The sequence below is a fragment of the Heterocephalus glaber genome, unplaced genomic scaffold, assembly GCF_053883595.1.
Source record: "Heterocephalus glaber isolate CG9 unplaced genomic scaffold, H.glaber_assembly_v1.0 deba00001463, whole genome shotgun sequence".
Taxonomy (NCBI): domain Eukaryota; kingdom Metazoa; phylum Chordata; class Mammalia; order Rodentia; family Bathyergidae; genus Heterocephalus; species Heterocephalus glaber.
The window spans coordinates 10,279,993-10,301,546 of record NW_028258310.1 but is presented as its reverse complement, the minus strand read 5'-3'; the positions used below and the strand labels follow the sequence as shown (position 1 = coordinate 10,301,546).

The following is a 21,554-nucleotide window of genomic DNA, read 5'->3' as shown; positions in this document are numbered from 1 at the left end:
ATCAGGACCTTCAGGGGTGAGATGGAACCCCAGTGCCAACAAGAGGGAGGAGCTGCTTCAGTGAGGCTTTGGCCTCTCCTGTGAGAGGGTAGGCAGCCCTGAGGAGGGGCATCCCATGCTGCCCATTCCCAGGCACAGCTGTGGCCTGTCTAGCTTTATCTTCAAGACCCAGAGTTTCATTGCTCTGTGTGGCTTGACACATGACTTCACTCTCCTGAGACAGTTTCCTCAGGCATAAATCTGTCTTCTCAGGCTGTTGGAAAGAGCTAAAAATTGGATATTGGATTTAAAATTTTTATCTTAGAGTGCACAGTGGGGCTCAATAAATGCACCTCTTCTTCACATTCATGGCCACCGGAGGCCCCATATGGGTAGGAGGCAGCAGGTAGAAGAGCCTCCCTCCTCCTGGGCTAGGAAGCCCAGGCCTGCATCCGCGGACAGGCTTACAGGGAGGGGCAGCAGGTCAAGCTCTTCACCAGACCCCCGCTGGGGCCCAAGCCCTGCCCACCTCTTTTCATGCCCCAGGGGTAAGAGCACAGACTCTTAGCCTTGCCTCTCCTCAGAGGCCTCCGCTGGGGCAACAGTATATATGACTAATGTCTGAATGGTGTCACTGTGATAGTGAGCAAAGCATATGCCAGTCTACTAGCATGCACACATCATCCTAGCAAACTGATGTATACGATTGCTGGAGCTAAAAATTTCCTGTTCCAGCCACAGGCTGGCTGGATCATCAGAACAGTGAGAGGTCAGCCATGAACAGACTGGCTGGTGGCCCATTTCACAGATGCAAAATCATGACTTTCCTGAGGTCACACTGCCCATGGATAGAACCTGGTGCTTACAATCTAAGCCACAGACCATCATAAGAACTCAATGGCACTTGCTTGTCCCTTCCCCTTGTCCAAAACTCCCCATGGCATTTTCATCCCAAGGAGTGTTGAGGACTACTATTAGCTTGGAAGGTCCCTGAAGCATGCTTCTATCCCTGGTATCATGTGCTAGCTCTGTGACCTTGAATAAGTTGAGCTACCTCTCTGTGCTTCAGTTTCTTCATCTATAAAATGGGAATGCTAACCTCACACAGAACCTGGCACATTTCAGGTGCTCAGTTAACACAGGCTAGACAATTGGATGAATAACTTATTATCAGTGGTATCGTGGGCAGCCCACAGTAGGTCAATAAATGTTAACTGAGGACCTATTGTATGCCAGGCCCCATGCTAGCTATTTTCTATGGTCCATCTCCCTGAATTCTTCATACCTCATAAAGGATTCTTACCCCCATTTTCCAGATGAAGAAGTGGCCTCACAGCGAACCTAAGTAAGGTCACAAGGCAAAGAAGTCACAAGACGCAATTGGATGCCGGAGCCCAAAAACAGTCTGTCAGTGTTGGTACCGGCGGCCTGCCTCCTTCCTAGCCCTGCTAAGGACGAGACCAGAGAGGTCAGGTCACCTGCCCAAGGTCACGCAGGAGACGCTAGCTGAGGCCGAGAGTTTCTGTCGGGAGTCCCCTTTCCCACTCGGGCCCCTCCAATCCTGAGCTCTGCGTGCGGGGGCGCGCATCCCCCAGGCGCCGTTGGTCCATCAGCCGTCTGTCTGGGTGTCTCCCCATCCTCTGGCGCCCAGCAGCGAGAGGCAGGGCGTTCTCAGTCCCCGGCCCGCGCCCCACACCCGCAGCCGCCAGACGGCAGCGCCTGCGCCCGCAGCCCCAGCCGGTGTGCGGGAGCCGGGGCCAGGGCTCAGCGGCAGGCGGGCGGGCGGGCGGTCGCACGGTCCCTCGCCACCGAGCTCCCAACCTGCGCTGCGGAGAAGCCCAGCCGTCAGTGCCGGCACCAGCCCTCGAGATGAAGAAGCTCCAAGGAGCTCACCTCCGCAAGGTAGTGCACGACCAGGCGTACCTGAAGGAGAGTGGGAGGGGCCCGGGAGGAGGTGGCGCAGGGCGCCCGGTCGCCCAGGCCCTGGAGGCCGGCAGAGCTGGATTAGGGGAGGGGCGGGGTCATGGTCTCCCCGCACCCTCTCGGGGTTAGGCTGTGGGGGCTGGGGGCTGGGGTCACCGGGCCTGGCCCTGAGCGAACAGGTGTCTGCAGCCCTAGGAGGCTCCACGTAGGGGTGGCTGGAGCCAGACACTCACCTTTCCCGGTTCCTCCTTGCTCCCCAGGGTCTGATTAAGGACTGAGGGGTGTTAGAAGCTGAGGGCCAGCCTTGGGCTGGACTAATTTCAGGGTGGGTTATCGTCCTAGCGCCCCTCTGGCCACTCTGTCCCAAAGCAGCCTTTGCCAGCTTCCAAAGACCAGCTTTGTTTCTGCCCACTCTGGCCCTGCAAGCCCATCACCTGCTTCCTCCCCTTCTCTGGCAGCTCTGCCATCCCTGCTGAGACCCCAGGAAGTCCCTTTCTCTGCAAGGATGAAGGGAAGCAAAGGCAGGCAGAGTGGGGGGAGCAGGGAGACTCAAGCGAGGGGTGGGGGGGAGCTGGGGCTGGGATGAGAGCAGTGACCCCAGACCTTATGGGTGGGTAGGGGGAGCACTGGGGTAAGTTTCCTGGCTTTTGACTTGATAGTCCCAGCCCTAGCCAAGGAGTCAGAACCCCCTATACTGTTTCTGCAGCTGCCACTTCTCATTCTCTGACCAACCCGTTTGGGACACGCTCACTGGGTGAATGGAGTGCTGGAAGCTGTGACCCGGTAGGGGCACGTGGGCTGCTGTCATCAATCCCACACACAAGCAGGCACTCATTCAAGCTCTCTGTGCTGGGACAGCCAGGCATGGCATCACTGCGGGAAGTGGGTCTCTTCTATTGACTGACTCGACTTTGTGGGGCCGTTTGTGGGTCTCTTGGGTCCTCTTGGTCCTGTTCCTATTTTTCTACTCTTCATTCTCCTCTCTGCTCTCCCCACTTCACAAAAACCCCTGCCCATCTTTCCCGTAGGGCTGCAAATTACACAAATGGCCACAATGTTGTGAGTAGCTGGGAGCTTAGGCAGTCTTATTTCATCCAGTCCTCCAAGAATTCTGTAGACTGATTCTCATCATCCCCATTTCATCAACAGAGCAACTGAGGCACAGAGGAAGGAGACTCACTGCTTACCTGAAGTTGGGATGAGCAGCCTAGAACTGACAGGGCAGTGCGGGGTGGGCAGGAGGGAGGGGACTTCCTCTTTGGTCTGGAAGAGAAGGGGGCAGGGAGGGAGAAAATGCCAAGGATCAGCAAGGAGGCAGCATGGTCAGAGATAAGCACCAGACTGGGAGTCAAGGATCTCAGTCCTAGTTTTACTCTGCCCTCAACTTATTAGTTGACCTTGGGCTCATCCCCTCCACTCCCTGAAACTCGGTTTCCTCATCTACACAATAATGAAGATGGAACGCAGATTCTATTGTCTCTCTCTTTCCTGAAGAAGATACTGAGAGCAAGGCTGGGGCAGTCCTGACGCTGTAGACCCCAGGCTGGGGACCTGCATGTGCTGATTCCTAAAAAGAGAGGGTGCAGGTCTTGCAAACTTGGGTACATGCTCCCAGAGTGGGGAATGGGGTGCTCAGGGGCCAGAGTTTCCACCCAGGTGGAAGCTTGAAGTGGCTGTGTAGCTTCCAAGCCTGGCTTGTTTTCTTGGTTGCTGTCTTCTGTCTCCTGACCAATCCCATCCTTGCTGTGCCAACCTCCTGGGATTCACCCCATGGTGGTATTAGGGGCTCCAGGTGGGCTCTTGATTGGCTCAGTTTTGGAGGACCCCATCCCTAGCCCTGGAACAGGAGCAAGCTTCCCTCTGATTGGGGAAGGAGGAGGAGGAGCTGGCAACATCCTGCTCTTAGAACTCTTGTCACCATGGAAACAGAGCCAGGACCGCTCTGTGAGCGTGGAAAGGGCAGCTTCTCTGGAGAGATCAGAGGAGCCTCATTACCAGGACCTCCTGCCAGATGGCCTGAATAGGGCAGGATAGTCCCAGGTGACAGGCATGCCTTACTACCCAATGCCAAGGGCCAGTGTCAACTGGCTGCTGCTGCATCCTTCCTGGAGCTCACCTGGGAGGAGAAGTGCCAGAAGACAGGTGTTCACTCAGTGGTAGAGGCATCCTTAAGGGAAGGGGTGGGGGGTTCAGGTAAACCTGGGAGTGGCTGCCACCCTCTCCTCAGCAAATCCAAAAGCATTGCTGTCTGGGCAGCACTTATGTGTTTCAACCCTTGGAGTCTAGTGACTTTAACAGCAGTATTTTCGTTCTCTGTCATTGTTACCATCATCCATCATAATCTTTTTTTAAAATTATTTTTATTGGTACATTTAAGGTATACAATATAATGACATTCATCATTGGAAATCTGTACCTTTACATAATCCATCTTGGTTCTTATTTTTTCCCCATTCCCCTGCCCTCCCTTCAACCCCTCTACCCCTCCCATCCATCATAATCTTAACAAGCTTTTCTTGTCTCCGTTGCCCAGCCCCAGGCAAGATCACCACGGTGGTCCCCACTATCAGTGAAAACCAACCCACGCTGTTATCTCAATGCTGTCATCTGAGCCGTGGTTCACCCAGTCTCCGAAGCCAGACACTTCCAGTCCTGTGACACTCATATTAGCCCTACCCTGCTGTCATTTTTTCTCCTCAGTACTGGGTATGGAACCCATAGCTTTGCACATGCTAGGCAGGCATTCATAACTGAGCTACACCCTAGTCCTCCCTTAACCATTTTGATCCCAGCAGTGCTTATATAGCCAATAACCACTAAAACCTCTTCTATCACTACCTGACTTATTTGAACAGTGTTATGGGAAGAAAGTCATTTGCCAGTAGGTAGGACTGAGTTCCCAGGTGAGGCTCTGATCTGACCCTCAGACATTGAAACTGTCCCCAGCAAAGGTGGTGCTGAACTTGCCTCGTGGACCATCAGAGCTAGAAGGCTCACTGAGAGTGCCAAGACCTTCATCTTCCCAAGTACAGTACAGCCCAGCATGCTGACTCCTTGAGATCCTCTTTTTTTTTTTTTTTTTTTTTTGATACCGGGTATCGAACTCAGGTCTTGCGCCTGCACAGCAGGCCATGAAACCACTGAGCTAAATCCCCGGCCCCTGAGATCCTCTTCTTAGGTAGATTTGGGAATCCTGCACTCTAGTCTCTATTTGGAGTCATGAGTATTGATGCATCAAAGGATTTCACAAGTCCTGTAGTGAGGAAACATTTTATTTTGTGTTAACACAGCTTTTCTCAAACATCTTTGACTAAAGAACCTCTTTATTCCATGTAATACCTATGAACACATGATATATCTCAAGAAATGCTGATCCACCCAGTCTCCTTTTTTCCAGATAGGGAAACTGAGGATACGAAGACTTATAAAGTCATGCCATGCATTAGCATAGACCTTGTGCTAGAATTGTAGCCTCCTGGCCCCCGTTCCATTCTACTGCTGTCACAGGTTTCCTATAATCATTTCTCAACAGGAAGTGGGGGGTCCTTTCTCTTCTCTGAAGACCCTGAATAGTTATTTACTAATCAGCTTTCTTTGTATTTCCATTTTTCTCTGCCTTAGGGTGTGAATTCCAGAACAAACAGCCAAGATGTTGGCTTCCCAGGTCACTTTTGCTGGGAGATGCTCTGAATTTCAGACAGTCATCCTGGTTCCTTCCGGATTCCTTCCAGGCACTAGCCCTAGGCAATTGTGATCAGGCCACCTTGTATTTTCTGGGCCAGGATCCCAAGTGGTTAGAGTAGGGCCTCCTTCTCCCAACCCCAGCCAGAAGAAGGAATGCCCAATGGACCTCTCTGCCCACTTTGAAACATGGAAGGATATGTTAGGGACTGCTGGCCTCCGTTCTCCTCTGTACTTATCTCTGCCAGTGACAGCAAGTGTCTTAGTTATTTTTCTTTCATTGCTGAGACAAAATATCCAACACCAAAAGTTAAAGGGAAAGGGTTTATTTAGCTCACAGTTTGTAGAGGTTTCAGTCTATAATCAGCTGGCTCCAAGGCAGAGTGGCAAGTGGTAGAAGGGAGGAGAAAGAGTTCATGGAGCCCAAACCATAGCAAAAGCAACAAGGGATTTTAACAGTCTTTCCTTCCCTTTTATCTTATCCAGGCTATGGGGATTAAAGCGGTACCAAACCAATCAGTGGACTAATTTGGTAATCACCCACCCTTAATCCCAGCATCAAACACTCTAGATTCAGCCACCTCTGAAAAAGCCCTATGATCACATGAGCCTTTGGGGGAACATTTAGACAGGAACCATAACAGCAAATTCTAACTTTCTGACACAGATTGGGGCTTAAGAGCTTGTGCATGTTTATGAGCCAAAATCCACAGTCTTCAGTAGGTTCCTTAAGCCCCAGAGCATAATTCTAATTCCTCCCTCAGGGAGCCCATGTTCTACCAAATTGTTCACTTCCTATGCTAAGGGTTCCTGGCTTCTTCCCTCATCCCCTTGCAACTGCTTTTCCTAAACACCCTCCCCTCTGGCCATATGCCCTTTGGCCATGCTTCACACTATCTCTGTTTCTTTCTTAAAATCAGAATGGAAATGAAACTCATCCTGCATGGTGGGTGAAGACATGGCCGTTAGTATCAGGAAAGTCTGTGCTGACCATCCCTTGGTCTGGCCTCTGCTAGCCACTCTGAGATCAGGTAGCTTTCTCAGTGCCTGAGCTACCTGCTCATGCCTAAGGATCTCCCACACATGACCATATGAAGCCAGATGACAGTGCTTGATTATCCAAACCAAGAGAATGTCTTTCCATTCAGCTCTGGCCAGTTCTGCATTCTTGCCTTGGCGAGGTCACAGTTCCAGTCTGACCTCACCTTTCTTCCTCCTCACTTTGGTCTCTCTTCCTGACAGCCCGTCACCCCAGACCTACTGATGACCCCCAGTGACCAGGGAGATGTGGACCTGGACATGGACTTTGCTGCAGACCGGGGCAACTGGACCGGCAAGCTGGACTTCCTGCTGTCCTGCATTGGCTACTGTGTGGGCCTGGGGAACGTCTGGCGTTTCCCCTATCGAGCCTACACCAATGGAGGAGGTACTGGCCTGAATCCCGTGGAAGGGTGTCTGGGGTGATGAGCCAAAGCTCTGGGGTGATTGAGCTTTTCTGCCACCTCAGCCACTGTCTCCTATGTGACCTTGGGCTGATAGAAGGGAGTTTACTCTGCTTTGCTCCTTTTTGTTAGTCAGGTCCCTCCTCCTTCCTTCTCTTCCCCAGGATGGATACTGACATGCTTTTCTCTCTGGGGCCCACACTCCCTGGGCCCCATGCTTTGTGATAAGGGGTTTTAGCTGTCTATCGGGAATCGGTGTGCTTTTAATATTCTCTCCACTGCCTCCCCCTCCTCTAGAGCCTGGCTCCATCAGTCATTTCCTCTCTCTCTTCCCCTCCCCCCATACTGGGGATCGAACTTGGGTCCTTGCACTTGCAAGGCAGGCAGCGGAACCACTGAGCTAAATCCCCAGCCCAGTCATTTCCTCTCTTTAATCTTCAATATTTCCTCCTCTCCTGGTTTCTTCTTTGTGCAAACACAAAATTTCTTCTATCTTACAAAGAAAAAATTCCCTTTTGTCCCTGCTTCTCTGTCACATTACTCTTCTGAATTTCATCACCACTAGCTAAAGTTGTGCACTCACTACCTGCCAGGCCCTGGGCTTGGTGCCCATTTCCTTTAACCCCAACAACCCTCCTGGGTGAGCACCATGGAAATGATGAGGCAGGAGGGACTTATAGTGGCCCAGCTGCTTGGGCAAGGTCACATACACCCCCCCCCACCCCCCCCATCCCGCCATGGTCCCAACATTCCCACCCAGAATCAGGCACCATGGCAGATTCCTGTAATCCCAACTACTAAAGAGCCTGAGGCAGGAGGATTGCAAGTTTGAGGCCAGCCTGGGCAAGTTAGTGATACCCTGTGTTAAAACAAAAGTAAATGGGCAGTAAATGGGATGTAACTCAGTGGCACTCGCCTGCCTGGCAAGTGCTAGGTCCTGAGTTCAATCCCTGGTGCCAGGAAAAAAAAAAAAAAGTAAAGGGCTGAGAAGGTAGCTCAGTGGGAGAGTTCTTGCCCAGCTTGTGTGAGATCACAAAAATATCCAACTAGGACAGTCTTCTCCAGACCCAAGGTGCTCTTGCCAGGACTCCATCTCCAGCTGTCTCCACCAGACTTGTTAAAGGAGTGTGTAAGGAGAGAGAAATTAAAATAAAGCAGATGAAACAAAGCAAAGATGCATTCATATGACCAGGAATGTGGGACTGGAGCCAGTCATCGAGATTCCAAGGATGCATGATGTCCGAAGTGGTCTTGCTACTCCCCCTCTCACTGCTTCCCTGCTCTGCTTTGTCTGCTGACCTCGTTATTTCCTGAGACAGGTTCTGTTCCTCCCTGCAGTTGGGGGCAGGAGAGGTGACCACAGACACCTCTGGAATGGTGCAGGTCCTCAGTAAGTTTAGCAGAGCTTTCCATCTGAATGAGTCTGTACAGAATTGCAGGAAGGTTTCTGAATGGCCTGGCTTGGGATATGCACCCACAGAGGGGCCAAAGGGAGGGTAGGAGGTGGCCGGTGTGACTGCAGCCCTTTCAGGCCCGTATGGTGGTGGATGGCTCTCTGAAGGAGGCGGGTACCAGCCAATATAGAAGAAAGGGGGAAGGGATGTTGGGCCCAGGAAACTACAGGTGGCAGCCTTGAGTATCTGAGGCAGCATGGCCAAGAGAGGAGACCAGATTGGAGCCAGGATCTGAAAGACATCAACTCCTGTCCTGAGCAGTTTGCTCTTGCTTTAATAAGGAATTCCCTCATTGGGTTGTTCATTCATTCCTTCCTTTATTCACTCACTCACTCAGCAGACAGTTTTCCAGTGCATGCTCTGGGCCAGCCCTGTTCTGGGAATGGGGCTACAGAGGTGACTAAATCCCTGCTGGCCTCCTTGGCCCTCAGTGGCCTAGTGAAAAAGAGAAGAGAGCCCCACAGGTTCATGGTCCCAGCAACATCTGGGGTGGAGCCGGGCTCTGAGGGAGCTGACCCTCTGAGCCCCTCCCAGCCTGCCTTGTCCCTCGCAGGCGCCTTCCTCGTGCCCTACTTCCTCATGCTGGCCATCTGCGGCATCCCCCTCTTCTTCCTTGAGCTCTCCTTGGGCCAGTTCTCCAGCCTGGGACCCCTGGCTGTCTGGAAAATCAGCCCCCTCTTCAAAGGTGAGACCTCAGTGGTCCCTGGGCTGGGCCAGGTCTGAGGGAGGCGGGGTGGTCCCCATCCCCTGGCAACTCCAGGCAGAGTGGGAAGTGAAGCCAGGTGTGATGGCTTCCAGAGGCTGCTCAGCTGCGCCACAGAGGGCTTGGCAGCCGCCCAGCAGAGCCTCTCCCCACCATAGGTGCCGGCGCAGCCATGCTGCTCATCGTAGGCCTGGTGGCCATCTACTACAACATGATCATCGCCTATGTCCTCTTCTACCTCTTCGCCTCCCTCACCAGCACCCTGCCCTGGGAGCACTGTGGCAACTGGTGGAACACGGAGCGCTGCCTCGAGCACAGAGGCACCAAGGACAGCAATGGCGCACTGCCCCTCAACCTCTCCAGCACCGTGAGCCCCAGCGAGGAGTACTGGAGGTCAGGTGCCTGCGCCACTGAGGCTGGGCGAGAGGGTGTGCCTCCAAAGCAGTGTGTGGGGTAGCGTTAGGTGACTCCTCACTGGATCAGCTCCGTGACAATTTATTTAGGTTCTGTTGCTTTCTCTTTAGAATGTGGACAATAGTAGTAGCTATTTCAGAAGGTGGTTGTAAAGAGTAAAGGAAAGAATGCATAGAAAATCACACAGCCCAGTCTGAGGGTAGTAAGCCATCTGTAAATGCTAGCTGATAACCATAACGTGAGATGATGATAACAGTGGCAGTAGCATTGTGGGGTTTCAGTTTCCTCCTCTGTAACAGTAGGGATGATGATAGTGCCTACTTCATGGGATGTTATCCACCCTGTCATTTGCTTATTCATTCTTTTAATAAATATTTATGAGAACCTATCAAAAGTAAATATGCAGCATAGGGACAGGGCCATACATAGTAAGGACCATCTCAGATTAATATAGTAGGAGAAATGAGACTAATGGAGTATCATTGTTGTGAGACTTAAATAAAGGAATTCAAGTAAAACTGTTACCACAGTGCCAGGCATGGTAGCTGTGGGGAGGGTATCACTGCTCACTGGCCTGTCCCAGTGCCCCATTCCACAGCTGGGAAAACCAGACCCAAGGCTTGCTCAGCCATTAATAGTAGAGGCAGTATGGCCGTGTAGGACCCCTGGCTCCTGTTCTGTGCTGGGACATTCTAGAGAAGCCTGATCCCTGTATGAGGACCATTGTGTGGCCAGAGAACAGTCTAAATCCCTCACCCTTTCCCCCCAAAAAAGCTGCTCTTAGGAATTTCCTCAGAGAAGCCCCAGGTCTGGAACTGCATGGACCACATAGTTCATTCATCTGTTCCTTTCAGGGCCACCCACAGTGTCTGTGCCTGCTAAAGAGTAGGTCTGACTGAGGGACAGGATGGGCCTGGGTCTGCATCTCAAGGCCAAAACCTGACATGGTCACTGACAGCTGCCAGGGGTCTCCATGGCAATGCCATGGCCACTGCATCAGTTGGGATGCAGGCAGGAGGCAGGGACGCTGTCAACAGGGTCTAACTGAAGGAAGTGGGGTGAAGGGGCTTTCTGGAGGTCAGGAGAGCCACAAGGAAAGGTCTGGCACTGGGGACTAGCAATAGGGAGTGCTGTTACCAGCCCTGAGCTGCAGAGGCAAGAGAGGCCCCAGGAGACTGGACCTCAGAAGAGGGTCTGCCCACCTGGAGCTGAGCTCAGGGGGACATCCCCAGCCAGACTCCCAGGCTGGGAGGAGTGCACCTGTGTGTATACACCTGAGCCCAGACCCTCATCCCTGTCCTCCTCCAGTGTCCTGCTGCTGCCTCCCCTCAGGTAGTGGAGGCAGAAGAGGTAGGGAGCCAAGGTGTGAATCAGTTGAGTGTCCTGGGAGCACAGCTGGTAAGAGAAGGATGAAGAGGGACAGGGAAGCTGTCACGTGGAGAAGAGCCGTAGGGCCTCGCTGCTGGACATAGCCATACTCCATGCCTGCAGAGCATGAATGCTGACCACAGGACCTTTGTCTCTCACAGCCGCTATGTCCTCCACACTCAAGGCAGCCAGGGCATTGGCAGCCCTGGGGAAATCCGCTGGAACCTCTGCCTCTGTCTGCTGCTGGCCTGGGTCATCGTGTTCCTCTGTATCCTCAAGGGGGTCAAGTCCTCGGGCAAGGTGAACCTGGAGGCCCCAAGGCTGGAGAGGCTGGGGAGGGCTTCCTGGAGGAGGTAGACAAGACCTGGGGCTGAAAGATGCTCAGATTTCACCCAGAAGAGGGAAGAATAGGGCACTGGGGGGGGGTACACTGCCAAAGAAAGAGAAGGAGGTGGTGGGGACAGTGGGTTGGGATCCCTGGACCGGAACTCTCCACTGGCAGCAGCCATAGGTTATTCAAGTTGGCTTCCTGCTTCAGAAGGCCGCCCCGGCAGCTCTAGACTTAGACGTTACCTGATTGGTGAAGGTTTCTCACTTCTGTGTGTGCAGTCGCAGAACTCAGTCTCACTGGGTAAGCAGAGTAGTGCACCCACTTCTGCACGAATCTCTGTGGCCAGGAGGGTGGAGGACACTGCTGGGCTGGGCTGGATGTGGAGGCTGCCCCTTCCAGGGAAAGATTGGGTGCTGTATCTGAAGAAGGCAGACTAGATGCTGGAAAGACAACACCACTGATGTCCACTGTGGGCAATGAAGGTGCAGGAAAGACAGTAAAGTGGTTACAGACAAATTTGGAAACTTGAATGGTTCACTCAGTTATTATAAATTAGAACTTGTCCCTCGGCTAAGTGCTGAGAAGTGCTACCCATGAGGAACAGGGTTCTTATAAGAAGCCTGAAACAGACAGGGTAGAAAGCTTTTAGGAAGAGAGGAGGGGCAGTCATGGTCACAGCTGAGGCACCCAGGATGTTGACTGAAGAAGTGCATGGGGATTTAGCAGAGGCAGAGGGAGAGCAGAGGGACGCTTGGGAATATTGCATGTTTGGTGACCAGGCAGAGTGAGCATGCAGGGTCAGGGTGTGAGCAGAGAGGAGTTGACTACTTTTTTATTTAAAAAAAAGTATGGTGCTGAGGACTGCACCTGGGGCTTTTTGTGTGCTGAGCATGTGCTCTACCTCTGAGCTGCATCACCAGCCCAGGAGGACTCTTACCCCAACGATGGTGGCCTGCCTGGAAGATGGAGTTGGGGTGGCCTTGGCAAGTGGGTGAGAGCACTGGGTTGATGGGTCGGCCAGGTGGAGGCAGGAGGGAGGGAAGGACATGCAACACGGATGATGGCCTGTTCCTGGCTCAGGCCACCCAAGGGAGACAACTTTCTAAGATGAGGATGTCGGGAAGAGGAGAGGTGCAGAAGGAAGGTCCTCTGCCTCTGGCTCCCTACTTCTCGCAGGTGGTGTATTTCACGGCCACATTCCCCTACCTCATCCTGCTCATGCTGCTGGTCCGCGGAGTGACACTCCCTGGGGCCTGGAAGGGCATCCAGTTCTACCTTACACCCCAGTTCCACCACCTGTTGTCTTCCAAGGTGAGGTCCTCAGGCTTCGGGACAGAGAGAAGGGCCAGACCAGAGCTGAGTTGCCGAAAGAGGACCCGGTGGGGAAAGGAGGGGATGGGTTGGGCATCATCCCCTTGGACAACCCCAACAGCAGGCTGTGCACCTAGCCCTTCGCATGTGTGTTTTTCATTTATTGTTCTTAAAAATACTATGGAATAGACACCACTGTCCCCATTTTACAGTTGGAAAAACTTTAGTTCATAAGAATTAATGATAAACTTAAGGCACACGACCAGGGAGTAGCAGAGTTGGGATTCCAGTCCGGATCTATTGGACTCCAAACCCCAGGGAGGCATTAATACCAATGATGACAATATGGTACTGACAGCTAACATTTACTATTTATTTATTTATTTATTTATTTATTTTGTTTTGTTTTGTTCTTTTGAGACAGGGTCTCACTTTATAGTTCAGGCTGGCCCTGAACTCACTATGTAGCCCAGGCTAGCCTCGAACTCACTGCGATTCTCCTGCCTCTGCCACCCAAATGCTGAGATTACAGGCATGCACCACCACACCCAGCACATTTACTATTTGTTGACCCATAGCTGCGCCTGAGCCTGCTCTAGCACTGCACTAAGTAAAAGTGATTTAATTCCTACTGCCCCCACTTTATGAGATAGGAACTCTTCCTGTCCCCTCATTACCAGCAAGGGACCTGCAGTCCAGAGCGGTGATGTCAGCTACAAGGCAGTGAAGCTGGGATCCCTGTCCAGATCTAACTCTAGGCAGGAAAAAAAGAAAGGGTTGCACAAGCTCACTAGCAAACAAATCTGCAGGAAACTTTACATTAGGCACTACTTACTTATGGACTGGACCAAGCCTAGAGATCACCTGCTAGACTGGGTAGGAAGCTGAGGCCAAGGAGGAGAGGGGCTTGTCCACATCCTGCAGTGTAAGCACTAGAGCTGAGCTTATGAGCCTGGCTTTCCCCACGGTGTGTCTAGACTATGCATCCCAGCCTAGCCCTGCCTCCTTGCTTCTCCTGCTTGGCCTCTGCATCCCACTGTGTGCCAGCCCCTTCTCTCTGCCCTCCATTTCCCTCCTCCCCTGGCACAGGTATGGATCGAAGCTGCTCTTCAGATCTTCTACTCCCTGGGTGTGGGCTTCGGGGGTCTTCTCACCTTTGCCTCCTACAACACATTTCACCAGAACATCTATAGGTCAGTGCCTAAAGCAAGGAGAGTGGCTGGCCAGGGAGGGCCTTGTGGGTTGAGGGTATAGCCATCTCACCCCAGCCTGTGCCTGGACTTCTCCTGGCAGAGACACCTTCATCGTCACTCTGGGCAATGCCATCACCAGCATCCTGGCTGGCTTTGCCATCTTCTCCGTGCTGGGCTACATGTCTCAGGAGCTGGGCGTGCCTGTGGACCAAGTAGCCAAAGCAGGTGGGCAGGCTGTCAGGATCTGGTATAAGGGTGTGTCGCATGTGTGCAGACCAGGGAGATTGAAAAGGGGTATGGTGTGTGTGCATGCATGCGTGTGTGTGTGTGTGTGTGTGTGTGTTGCAAGAGTTTGCACATGCCTGTGCATGCACATGAACATTCTGTGGTTGGTTCCTGGGTGTCTGTGTGTAAAGGGACAGATGTGCAAAGGAGTTCTGTATATATTGGTTTTGTGTCTGGAGGTGAGTTTCTGTGAAGGTTGTCTTATCTGTTGTGCCTTGTTGTCCAAATGAGTCATATCCTGTGCTGAGCTGTCTGTGTGCAAGTGACACAGAATCAAGGGTGAGAATGATCTTGTGAATCAGTGTGATTTGTGCCAATGGATGACAATAAGTATATGTATTAGTGGCAATCTTTGTACAGATGATTGTGTATACTTGTGTGCTCTAATGAGGTTTTATATTTGGATCTTGTGTTTATTCATGGACTCATTACTAAGTCATTTATTCTATCACCTCATATTTATTGAGCACCTGGCTGGCCTGTGTCCTCGAGGTTGAGACAGTGTTAGAAGTGTACTTTGGTGCATGTCTCTGAGTGTGCCTGCATAGGTGTAAGGGTACTAAGTGTGTATGTGGGGTCGCTGCACGCCCCAGGCTGCTGACCCCTGTGCCCTTGGCCCAGGCCCTGGCCTGGCCTTTGTAGTCTACCCACAGGCCATGACCATGCTGCCTCTGTCACCCTTCTGGTCCTTCCTCTTCTTCTTCATGCTTCTGACGCTCGGCTTGGACAGCCAGGTGAGCCCTGCCTATGGAGCGGGACCTTGTGGTGCCTGTCATGGGGGCAGAACTCTGACCCCACCTCCTGTCTTCTGCCGTCCAGTTTGCCTTTCTGGAGACCATTGTGACAGCGGTGACAGACGAGTTCCCGTACTACCTGCGGCCCAAGAAGGTGGTGTTCTCGGGCCTCATCTGCGTGTCCATGTACCTGATGGGGCTGATCCTCACCACTGACGTGAGTGGCCCTCTGCCAGATGGGCACAGCAGAGGCCTGGCCAAGCGGTCACTGAGACACCTGTCTTCCTCACTTTGAAGAACCTGTCCCTTCCTAGGCCCTGTCTCCCAAGGGAGGCAAAGTGGCCTTGGCTGAACCTGGCTCTGGAGTCTTAGTCTGGAGATGTGGGTTCAAACCTCGCTCTTGTACTTGCTGAGTGACCTCAGACAAGTGACCTTATTTCCCTTAGCCTCTTCTCCTCATTGGTAAACGGAGGTTCTGGTGCCGGGGCTGCTGGGAGATTCAAGGAGGTGAGGCAGGTGCACTGGTGGGCAGGTGGCTAGTGTCATGTCATCATCTTGCTCTTCTGGCAGCCCAGCTACTTCCTGCTCACTCCCTACTAGGAAAAGGGGGCAGTGGCAAAGGGTGGAGCTAGGGTGGGGGAGCCAGAGCTGTGACTTGCGTTTCAGGGGGGCATGTACTGGCTGGTCCTTCTGGATGACTACAGCGCCAGCTTCGGGCTAATGGTGGTAGTGATCACCACGTGCCTCGCAGTCACCCGGGTGTATGGTGAGAAGGGCCCTGAGGGTTGGAGCTGAGGCTCCCTGATGTGGGAGAATGGGGTCTACCTGGGGTCCCCTTTGCCTGGTGGGTGGAGGCAGTGGGAGAGGGGCGTCTGCGAGCCTGCAGTGAGGCCATTCCTCCTCCCTCCCTACACAGGCATCCAGAGGTTCTGCCGAGACATCCACATGATGCTGGGCTTCAAGCCGGGCCTCTACTTCAGGGCTTGCTGGCTGTTCCTGTCCCCAGCCACACTCCTGGTAACCTGGGTGGGAGGGAAGTTTGCTGGCTCAGTCCCCTCTGTGTTCAGTCTGGCAGGGCCACCATGGCACAGAGCAGAGCCTCTATCCGGGCTATGGGTGGATGTGAGGGTCCTAGCCCACACCCCTCTCCCCTCCCAATGCCGCGAGCTTTTGTAGCTGTGCTCGGCCAGCCCTGCCTCTGCTTGGCGAGAGAGTGGGGTTTTCCCAGGCCTCAGGGCCTCAACACTGGACTTTCTTGGTCTTGAGCTGGGACAGCTCGGGGACAGGCCATCCTAAGAGAGAGTGCTTCAGAGCTGAGCGGTCATAGCCTTTCTACAGAGTCAGCTTGAAGCTGCAGTACCTCAGGCCCTGCAGGCCCTCCAGGGATGTACTGTCTCAGGTTCTGGTACCACTTAGGACACTGGGTGGCTCTGGGCTGGGCTATCTCAGGTCTTGGGAAGATAACTCAGACCTGGGCTATCCCAAGCCCTAGAGCCCACTGATATTGAAGTCCCCACCCTGCAGGCCTTGCTGGTGTATAGCATCGTCAAGTACCAGCCCTCGGAGTATGGCAGCTACCGCTTCCCTGCCTGGGCGGAGCTGCTAGGCATCCTAATGGGCCTGCTGTCCTGCCTCATGATCCCTGCTGGCATGCTGGTGGCTGTGCTGCGAGAAGAGGGCTCACTCTGGGAGGTGAGTCTGCCTTCCCAGTCCATCTTTGCCTTCCAGGCTCTGGCCTTGCCCTGGGCCCCCACACCTTACCCAGGGTGCTGTGGGCATCTTTAGCCCAAAGAGACCTGCTTGTGGGAGGCAGATTCAGAGGCCTGGGGTCCTGCCTTTGGCACCTCTCAGCACATCGGGTTGGGTGGGAGGTAGACAAGTCCACGGTGACAGGGACTGGCCTAAGGTCCCACTGATGACATGGACTGGGGCGGGATCAAGACAGGACTCAGGTGACCATCCCAGAGCTTCCTGCTGGAACTCAGTCAAAGACGTGGACAGGGCCCCTCTTCCTGTGTCCAGGAGCCCTGCTGTGTCCCTTAGCAGGCCTGGGACAGGATGATGGCGCATGCCTTCCCCCAGGCCAGCGCTTTGTGGAGAAACCCAGAAAGCAGAGTACAAGCTATTGGCCTCAGAGAAGTCCGAAAAGGGGACTAGGAACCTTTTGTGGGCCCTGGCATGTGATGTGTGCCCACAGCAAGATCTTGCCCCTTTCTGTGCCCCAGGGCACTCTGTACACTGAGCCTTTCACTTCTGCTGTTGCGGGTGTGGAGTCCTCTGGTGGCCAGAGGCTGTCATTGTGAGTGGAGCTTGAGTGAGCCTGATGGGCCCCAGAGGGAGCCTGGGGACCCACCCAGCACACAACCTGTCCGAGGGTGCTGGAGCCAGCCAATCCTGGCTCTTGAGAGCTGCTTGTTGCATATTCAGGAGTGCTGTGAGCCAGTGGTTAAACTGTCAGTAGCTTGGAATTGACAGTGGTGGCAGCCCTCCTGCCCTTCCCATGCCTTCCCACGCCTGCCTGCTTATCAGCTCACCTCTGCCCCATCCTAGCCCTATGGCTGTACCTCCCCTACAGCCCTCCCATCACCTATGAGTCTCCAACTGGACAGAGGCTCATGCCCCGTCATGTTCAGCAGCAGAAGTGCATGGTGACTACTCCCCAGACCACAGAGACAGCCCTGAGTCCAGCCACTGCTCTACCTCCAACTGCTGTGTGACTTTCAGCAAACCCTTCCCTTCTCTGAACCCCAAGAGTCTCCCCATGCTCCTAAAGGAGCATCAGCCTGCTTTAGGGAGTCAACAAATGGGGCAGAGAGGGGAACTGCACAGGAGTCTTGGGTTCCAGAAGTTGATGGTCTTTCCACCTTAATGACCAGCTAGTAGAAACTCTGTGTTCCCAGCAGCCCCTGAGGGAGCTGCTCACAGCCTGCAGTGGGTGAAGGGGTACAGGGCAGTGAGCTGTGCAGAAACGTCACTGGCTCAGGACTGCCACCTCCAGAAGCCAGGGTGTCTGGCACTGACTCATTAGAGTCAGAGCCCTGGTTCTGCCATTTACCAGCGGTGTGAATGACCCTGAGCAGGTCCCTGCACCACTCTGAATTTTGTTTTCTCCATCTTTAAAATGAGGACAGTCCTACTTATAGGACTGTTGTGAGCAGGAAAGGAGCTTTTGCATTGTGGGGATAGAAATGAAAAATATTTTAAAAGTTCAGCTTGGAGTCAGACTGCCTGGGTTTAAAGCCCAAGACCACCACTTCCTCCTTGTATGACTTTGGCTATCTTTTTTTTTTTTTTTTTTTTTGGTATCGGGGATCGAACTTGGGACCTTGTGTTTGAGAGGCAGGCGCCAGAACCTGAGCTAAATCCCCGGCCCCAACTTTGGCTATCTTAACTAACCAGTCTGAGATTTAGTTCTTAGACAAATCTATGGGGTGGAGGGTGAAAGTGATAACAACCCTCTCATGGGGATACTGTGAGGATCTCTTCTAGTAAATAACACAGCACAGAGCTGATCACAGCAGGTGCTCAGTCCTGACCAGGGTTCCTACACAGGTGATTCTGCATTTGGCAATGTCTGGAGACACTGTTGGTTATCACAGAGAGGGTAGGGGGACAGGGCAGTGCTATTATTATCTGGCAGACAGAGGCCAGGATTGCAGATGAACTTCCACGCATAGGGCAGCCCCGCAACAGGAAATTTTCCAGAACAAAAGTCTGAGAAACCTGGGCCTGGGGACCTGGTTCAGCTGGGAGCACATCTAAACCCTTGCTCTTGGGGAACTTGTATTTTAATGTGGGAGACAAGAAACAAGCTAGTGCATAAAGACGATAAGTGCTACACTTTAAAAAAAAACACAAAAATGCAAACAGAAGGAATAAAAATTGATGGAGGATGGATGGCCTTTTGTCCAGGACTGTCAGAAAGAGCTGGCAAAATAGGCACAGTGATCCATATGGATCAGGGGAAAGTGTTCTGGGAAGATAGGCAATAGGTACAAAGGCCCTGAGGCAAGCTGGGCTGGCAGATTCGAAAGCAGCTAAGAAAACGGTATCTCTGCAGGAGAGGAGCAGGTGCTGAGGTCATGAGGTGGAAAGGGCAGGACATGGGAGGCCATGGTGAATCCTTTGGTCTCATGCGGAGAGAAGAGGAGCCATTGGCAGGCTTCTGAGTAGTGGGTTTACATTCTCTGGATACATGAGCATTCCCATGAGCTGTGAGCACCAGGTGTGCTAGGCCCGAGGCCAGCAGCATTCCACACATGATGTCCCCAGAACTTGGGCCCAGTGGGTTCTCTTACTGTTAGGTGCCTCCATCTCCAAGAGTGTGGGGCAATTTTCCCTGGCAGGACAGGCAGAGGGCCTTGGGACGGAGGTCAGAAGAAGAAGGAACCCTAGAATGTCCAGGCTGAGTCATCAATGTAGTCAGCTCACTCCTTCCATGGAAACCGGGGCTCAAGAGGGAAAGGTCAGAGTCAGGGCCGGAAGGGCCCAGGAAAGCCAGCCACAGTTCTGCCTTAGTGCTCTTGGCTCCTTCCTAAAAATCCCCCGCCACCTCTGTACTCAGCAATTGGGGGAAGGGACGACCCAGAGTGGGCTCTTGGCTCCACCTGCAGATGCTCAGAGGAGGGCCCTGCCTCCTACTCACAGTGGTACCATTTACCAGGCCCTGCCCTGCTCCTGGCACCCCGCCCAGGGCATCATCTCAGTGCCTCTATGGTGGCCCTGTGAAGACTCACAACACCCAGGTTACAGACCATACCCAAAGGCCACCCAGCTTGTAAGTGGGGAAGTACCCCTACACACACACACACACACACACACGCACTGCCCTGGGATTGTTGCAAGGACTCAGCCAGGTGACACGGTCAGGTCTTGGCTCCGTGTCTGGCCACAGGCTGCACTCAGCCACTGCTGACTATTTCACCACTGTCATTGCCCTGCCACAGAGGCTCCAGCAGGCCAGCCGGCCAGCCATGGACTGGGGCCCGTCGCTGGAGGAGAACCGGACAGGCCTGTACGTGGCCACACTAGCCGGGACCCAATCGCCGAAGCCACTGATGGTGCACATGCGCAAGTACGGGGGCATCACCAGCTTTGAGAACACGGCCATCGAGGTGGACCGCGAGATGGCAGAGGAAGAGGAGTCCATGATGTGAGGCCAGAGGCGGGTGGACAGCAGGCCCTCTAGCTGGGGCCCCAGCCCTGCCAGGTGCAGCTGCACAGCTGGGATTCTGAGAGGCTGGGAGAGGTTGCTTTGGTGATGCTGGCCCCCTAGCACAAATTCCACCTTGTGATCTGTGCCTGTCCTGAAGCCTCTGCCTGGCCCCTACACAACACACACACACACACACACACACACACACAGGACAGCCTTGCTCTGCAGAGGGCATATTAAGGCCAGCGAGGGAGGGACTGGCCCAAGGTCACATGGCAGAGAGGGCTTGGCCCCGGGCCTCTGGACCAGTCAGCATCTGTTCCCCACATTGTCACCTCTGCTCAGGGCCCAGACCCTACTCTGCTCAGTGTCCTCTCCCACACAGCCTGAACTTCAGGGCATCAAGAGGCTCTCAAAGCTCCCAAGGCCCTGGATGGTGAGGGTTCAGTAAATGAAGTGAGAAGAAAGATCCCTGTGGGTCCCCAGGTGCAGGCCAGGCTTCCCAAAAGTGGGAGCTGAGGACCCTGGAAGAAGGGAAATTTTCAAGAGAAAGAAAGGGGGGCACCTTGGCCAGAGCTTCCCCATGGGGCTTGGGTGAGGCCAGCCTGCCTATGTAGAGACCCTGTGTGGTTGGTGATGATGGTGCCAGGCTTCAAGAGCATTCTGGTCCCGGTGAAGACTAGCAGGGCAGGGAGCGAGGGACGGTGGGTGGGAGGGAATTGCATGGTACCTAATAGCATTTTGGGTCTCTGTAGGGTGCACTGGGGGAGAGGGTAGACCCGGGGAGGCCTGTGGAGACAGGCTCGGGACCTGAGCTGGGGACTAGGGTGGGGACAGGGAAAGACAGAAGGGTCCAGGCCTTTGAAGAAGAGCCATACCCTCCCCCAGCCCCTGTGCCCTGGTATGCCAGGGAGGCCTGAGAGCCACGAGCTGTGCAGGGGGACGAGAGGCTGTGGTCAGGACCCAGGGCTGCTTTCTCTCCTCCCCTTACCTCAGAGGCCCTCACTGTCTCCCCCAGCTCCAGGTGCTGCTGGGACATTGGCCTTGGCTGTGGGTGACAAGAGAAGCTGTGAGACTCAGAGAGCAGGGCCCAGCATGAGGGCAGAGATGAGAGCAGGGGGTGGCCCTGAGTACCTTGGGTTCTCACCTGGGAGGGTGGGTTCGAGCCCGAGCCGTTTCTTGTGCACGGTGCTCTCCAGTGGGGCAGGGCACCTTTGTGCAGCTGTGGCGGCCCCTGTGCCCCGTCTCCTGGCATCTCCCCAGCCCATCTGTGTTCCGTTGGTTGATTGTTAATAAACACAAGCTGCAGTCATCCTCCTTGCCCTGTCTACTGACCGCCGAGAGAATGTGCTGGGCAACATGGTCTTTCCACTCCTACTGGACAGATGAGGAGACTGAAGCTCAGCCATCACCTTTCCTGGCCCTCCCGGGTCCTGACATCTGCCTGCCCTTCTCTAGGGCCATGGTGGGGGGCTGAGGGTGGGGGATGAATTCTGGCCCCTCAGAGACCACTTAGTCCCCCTACTACACTTGCAGACAAACTGAAGTCCACCTCGGGGGAAGCCACCTGCAGGGCGGCAG

At 53.8% G+C, this 21,554-nt stretch overlaps 1 protein-coding gene across 1 annotated transcript; it reads left to right on the top strand.

Annotated features, from left to right (window-relative positions):
• Positions 1-1,520: 1,520 nt before the first annotated feature.
• Positions 1,521-21,286, top strand: Slc6a7 (solute carrier family 6 member 7). Its single transcript, XM_004854414.4, has 14 exons — positions 1,521-1,881; positions 6,826-7,009; positions 9,033-9,164; positions 9,341-9,575; positions 11,126-11,264; positions 12,472-12,606; positions 13,696-13,799; positions 13,900-14,024; positions 14,706-14,818; positions 14,904-15,035; positions 15,485-15,584; positions 15,735-15,835; positions 16,343-16,510; positions 19,765-21,286. Exons 1-14 carry the CDS (start codon positions 1,849-1,851, stop codon positions 19,972-19,974), a joined length of 1,911 nt encoding a protein of 636 aa, XP_004854471.1. The 5' UTR covers positions 1,521-1,848; the 3' UTR covers positions 19,975-21,286.
• The last annotated feature ends 268 nt before the right edge of the window (positions 21,287-21,554 follow it).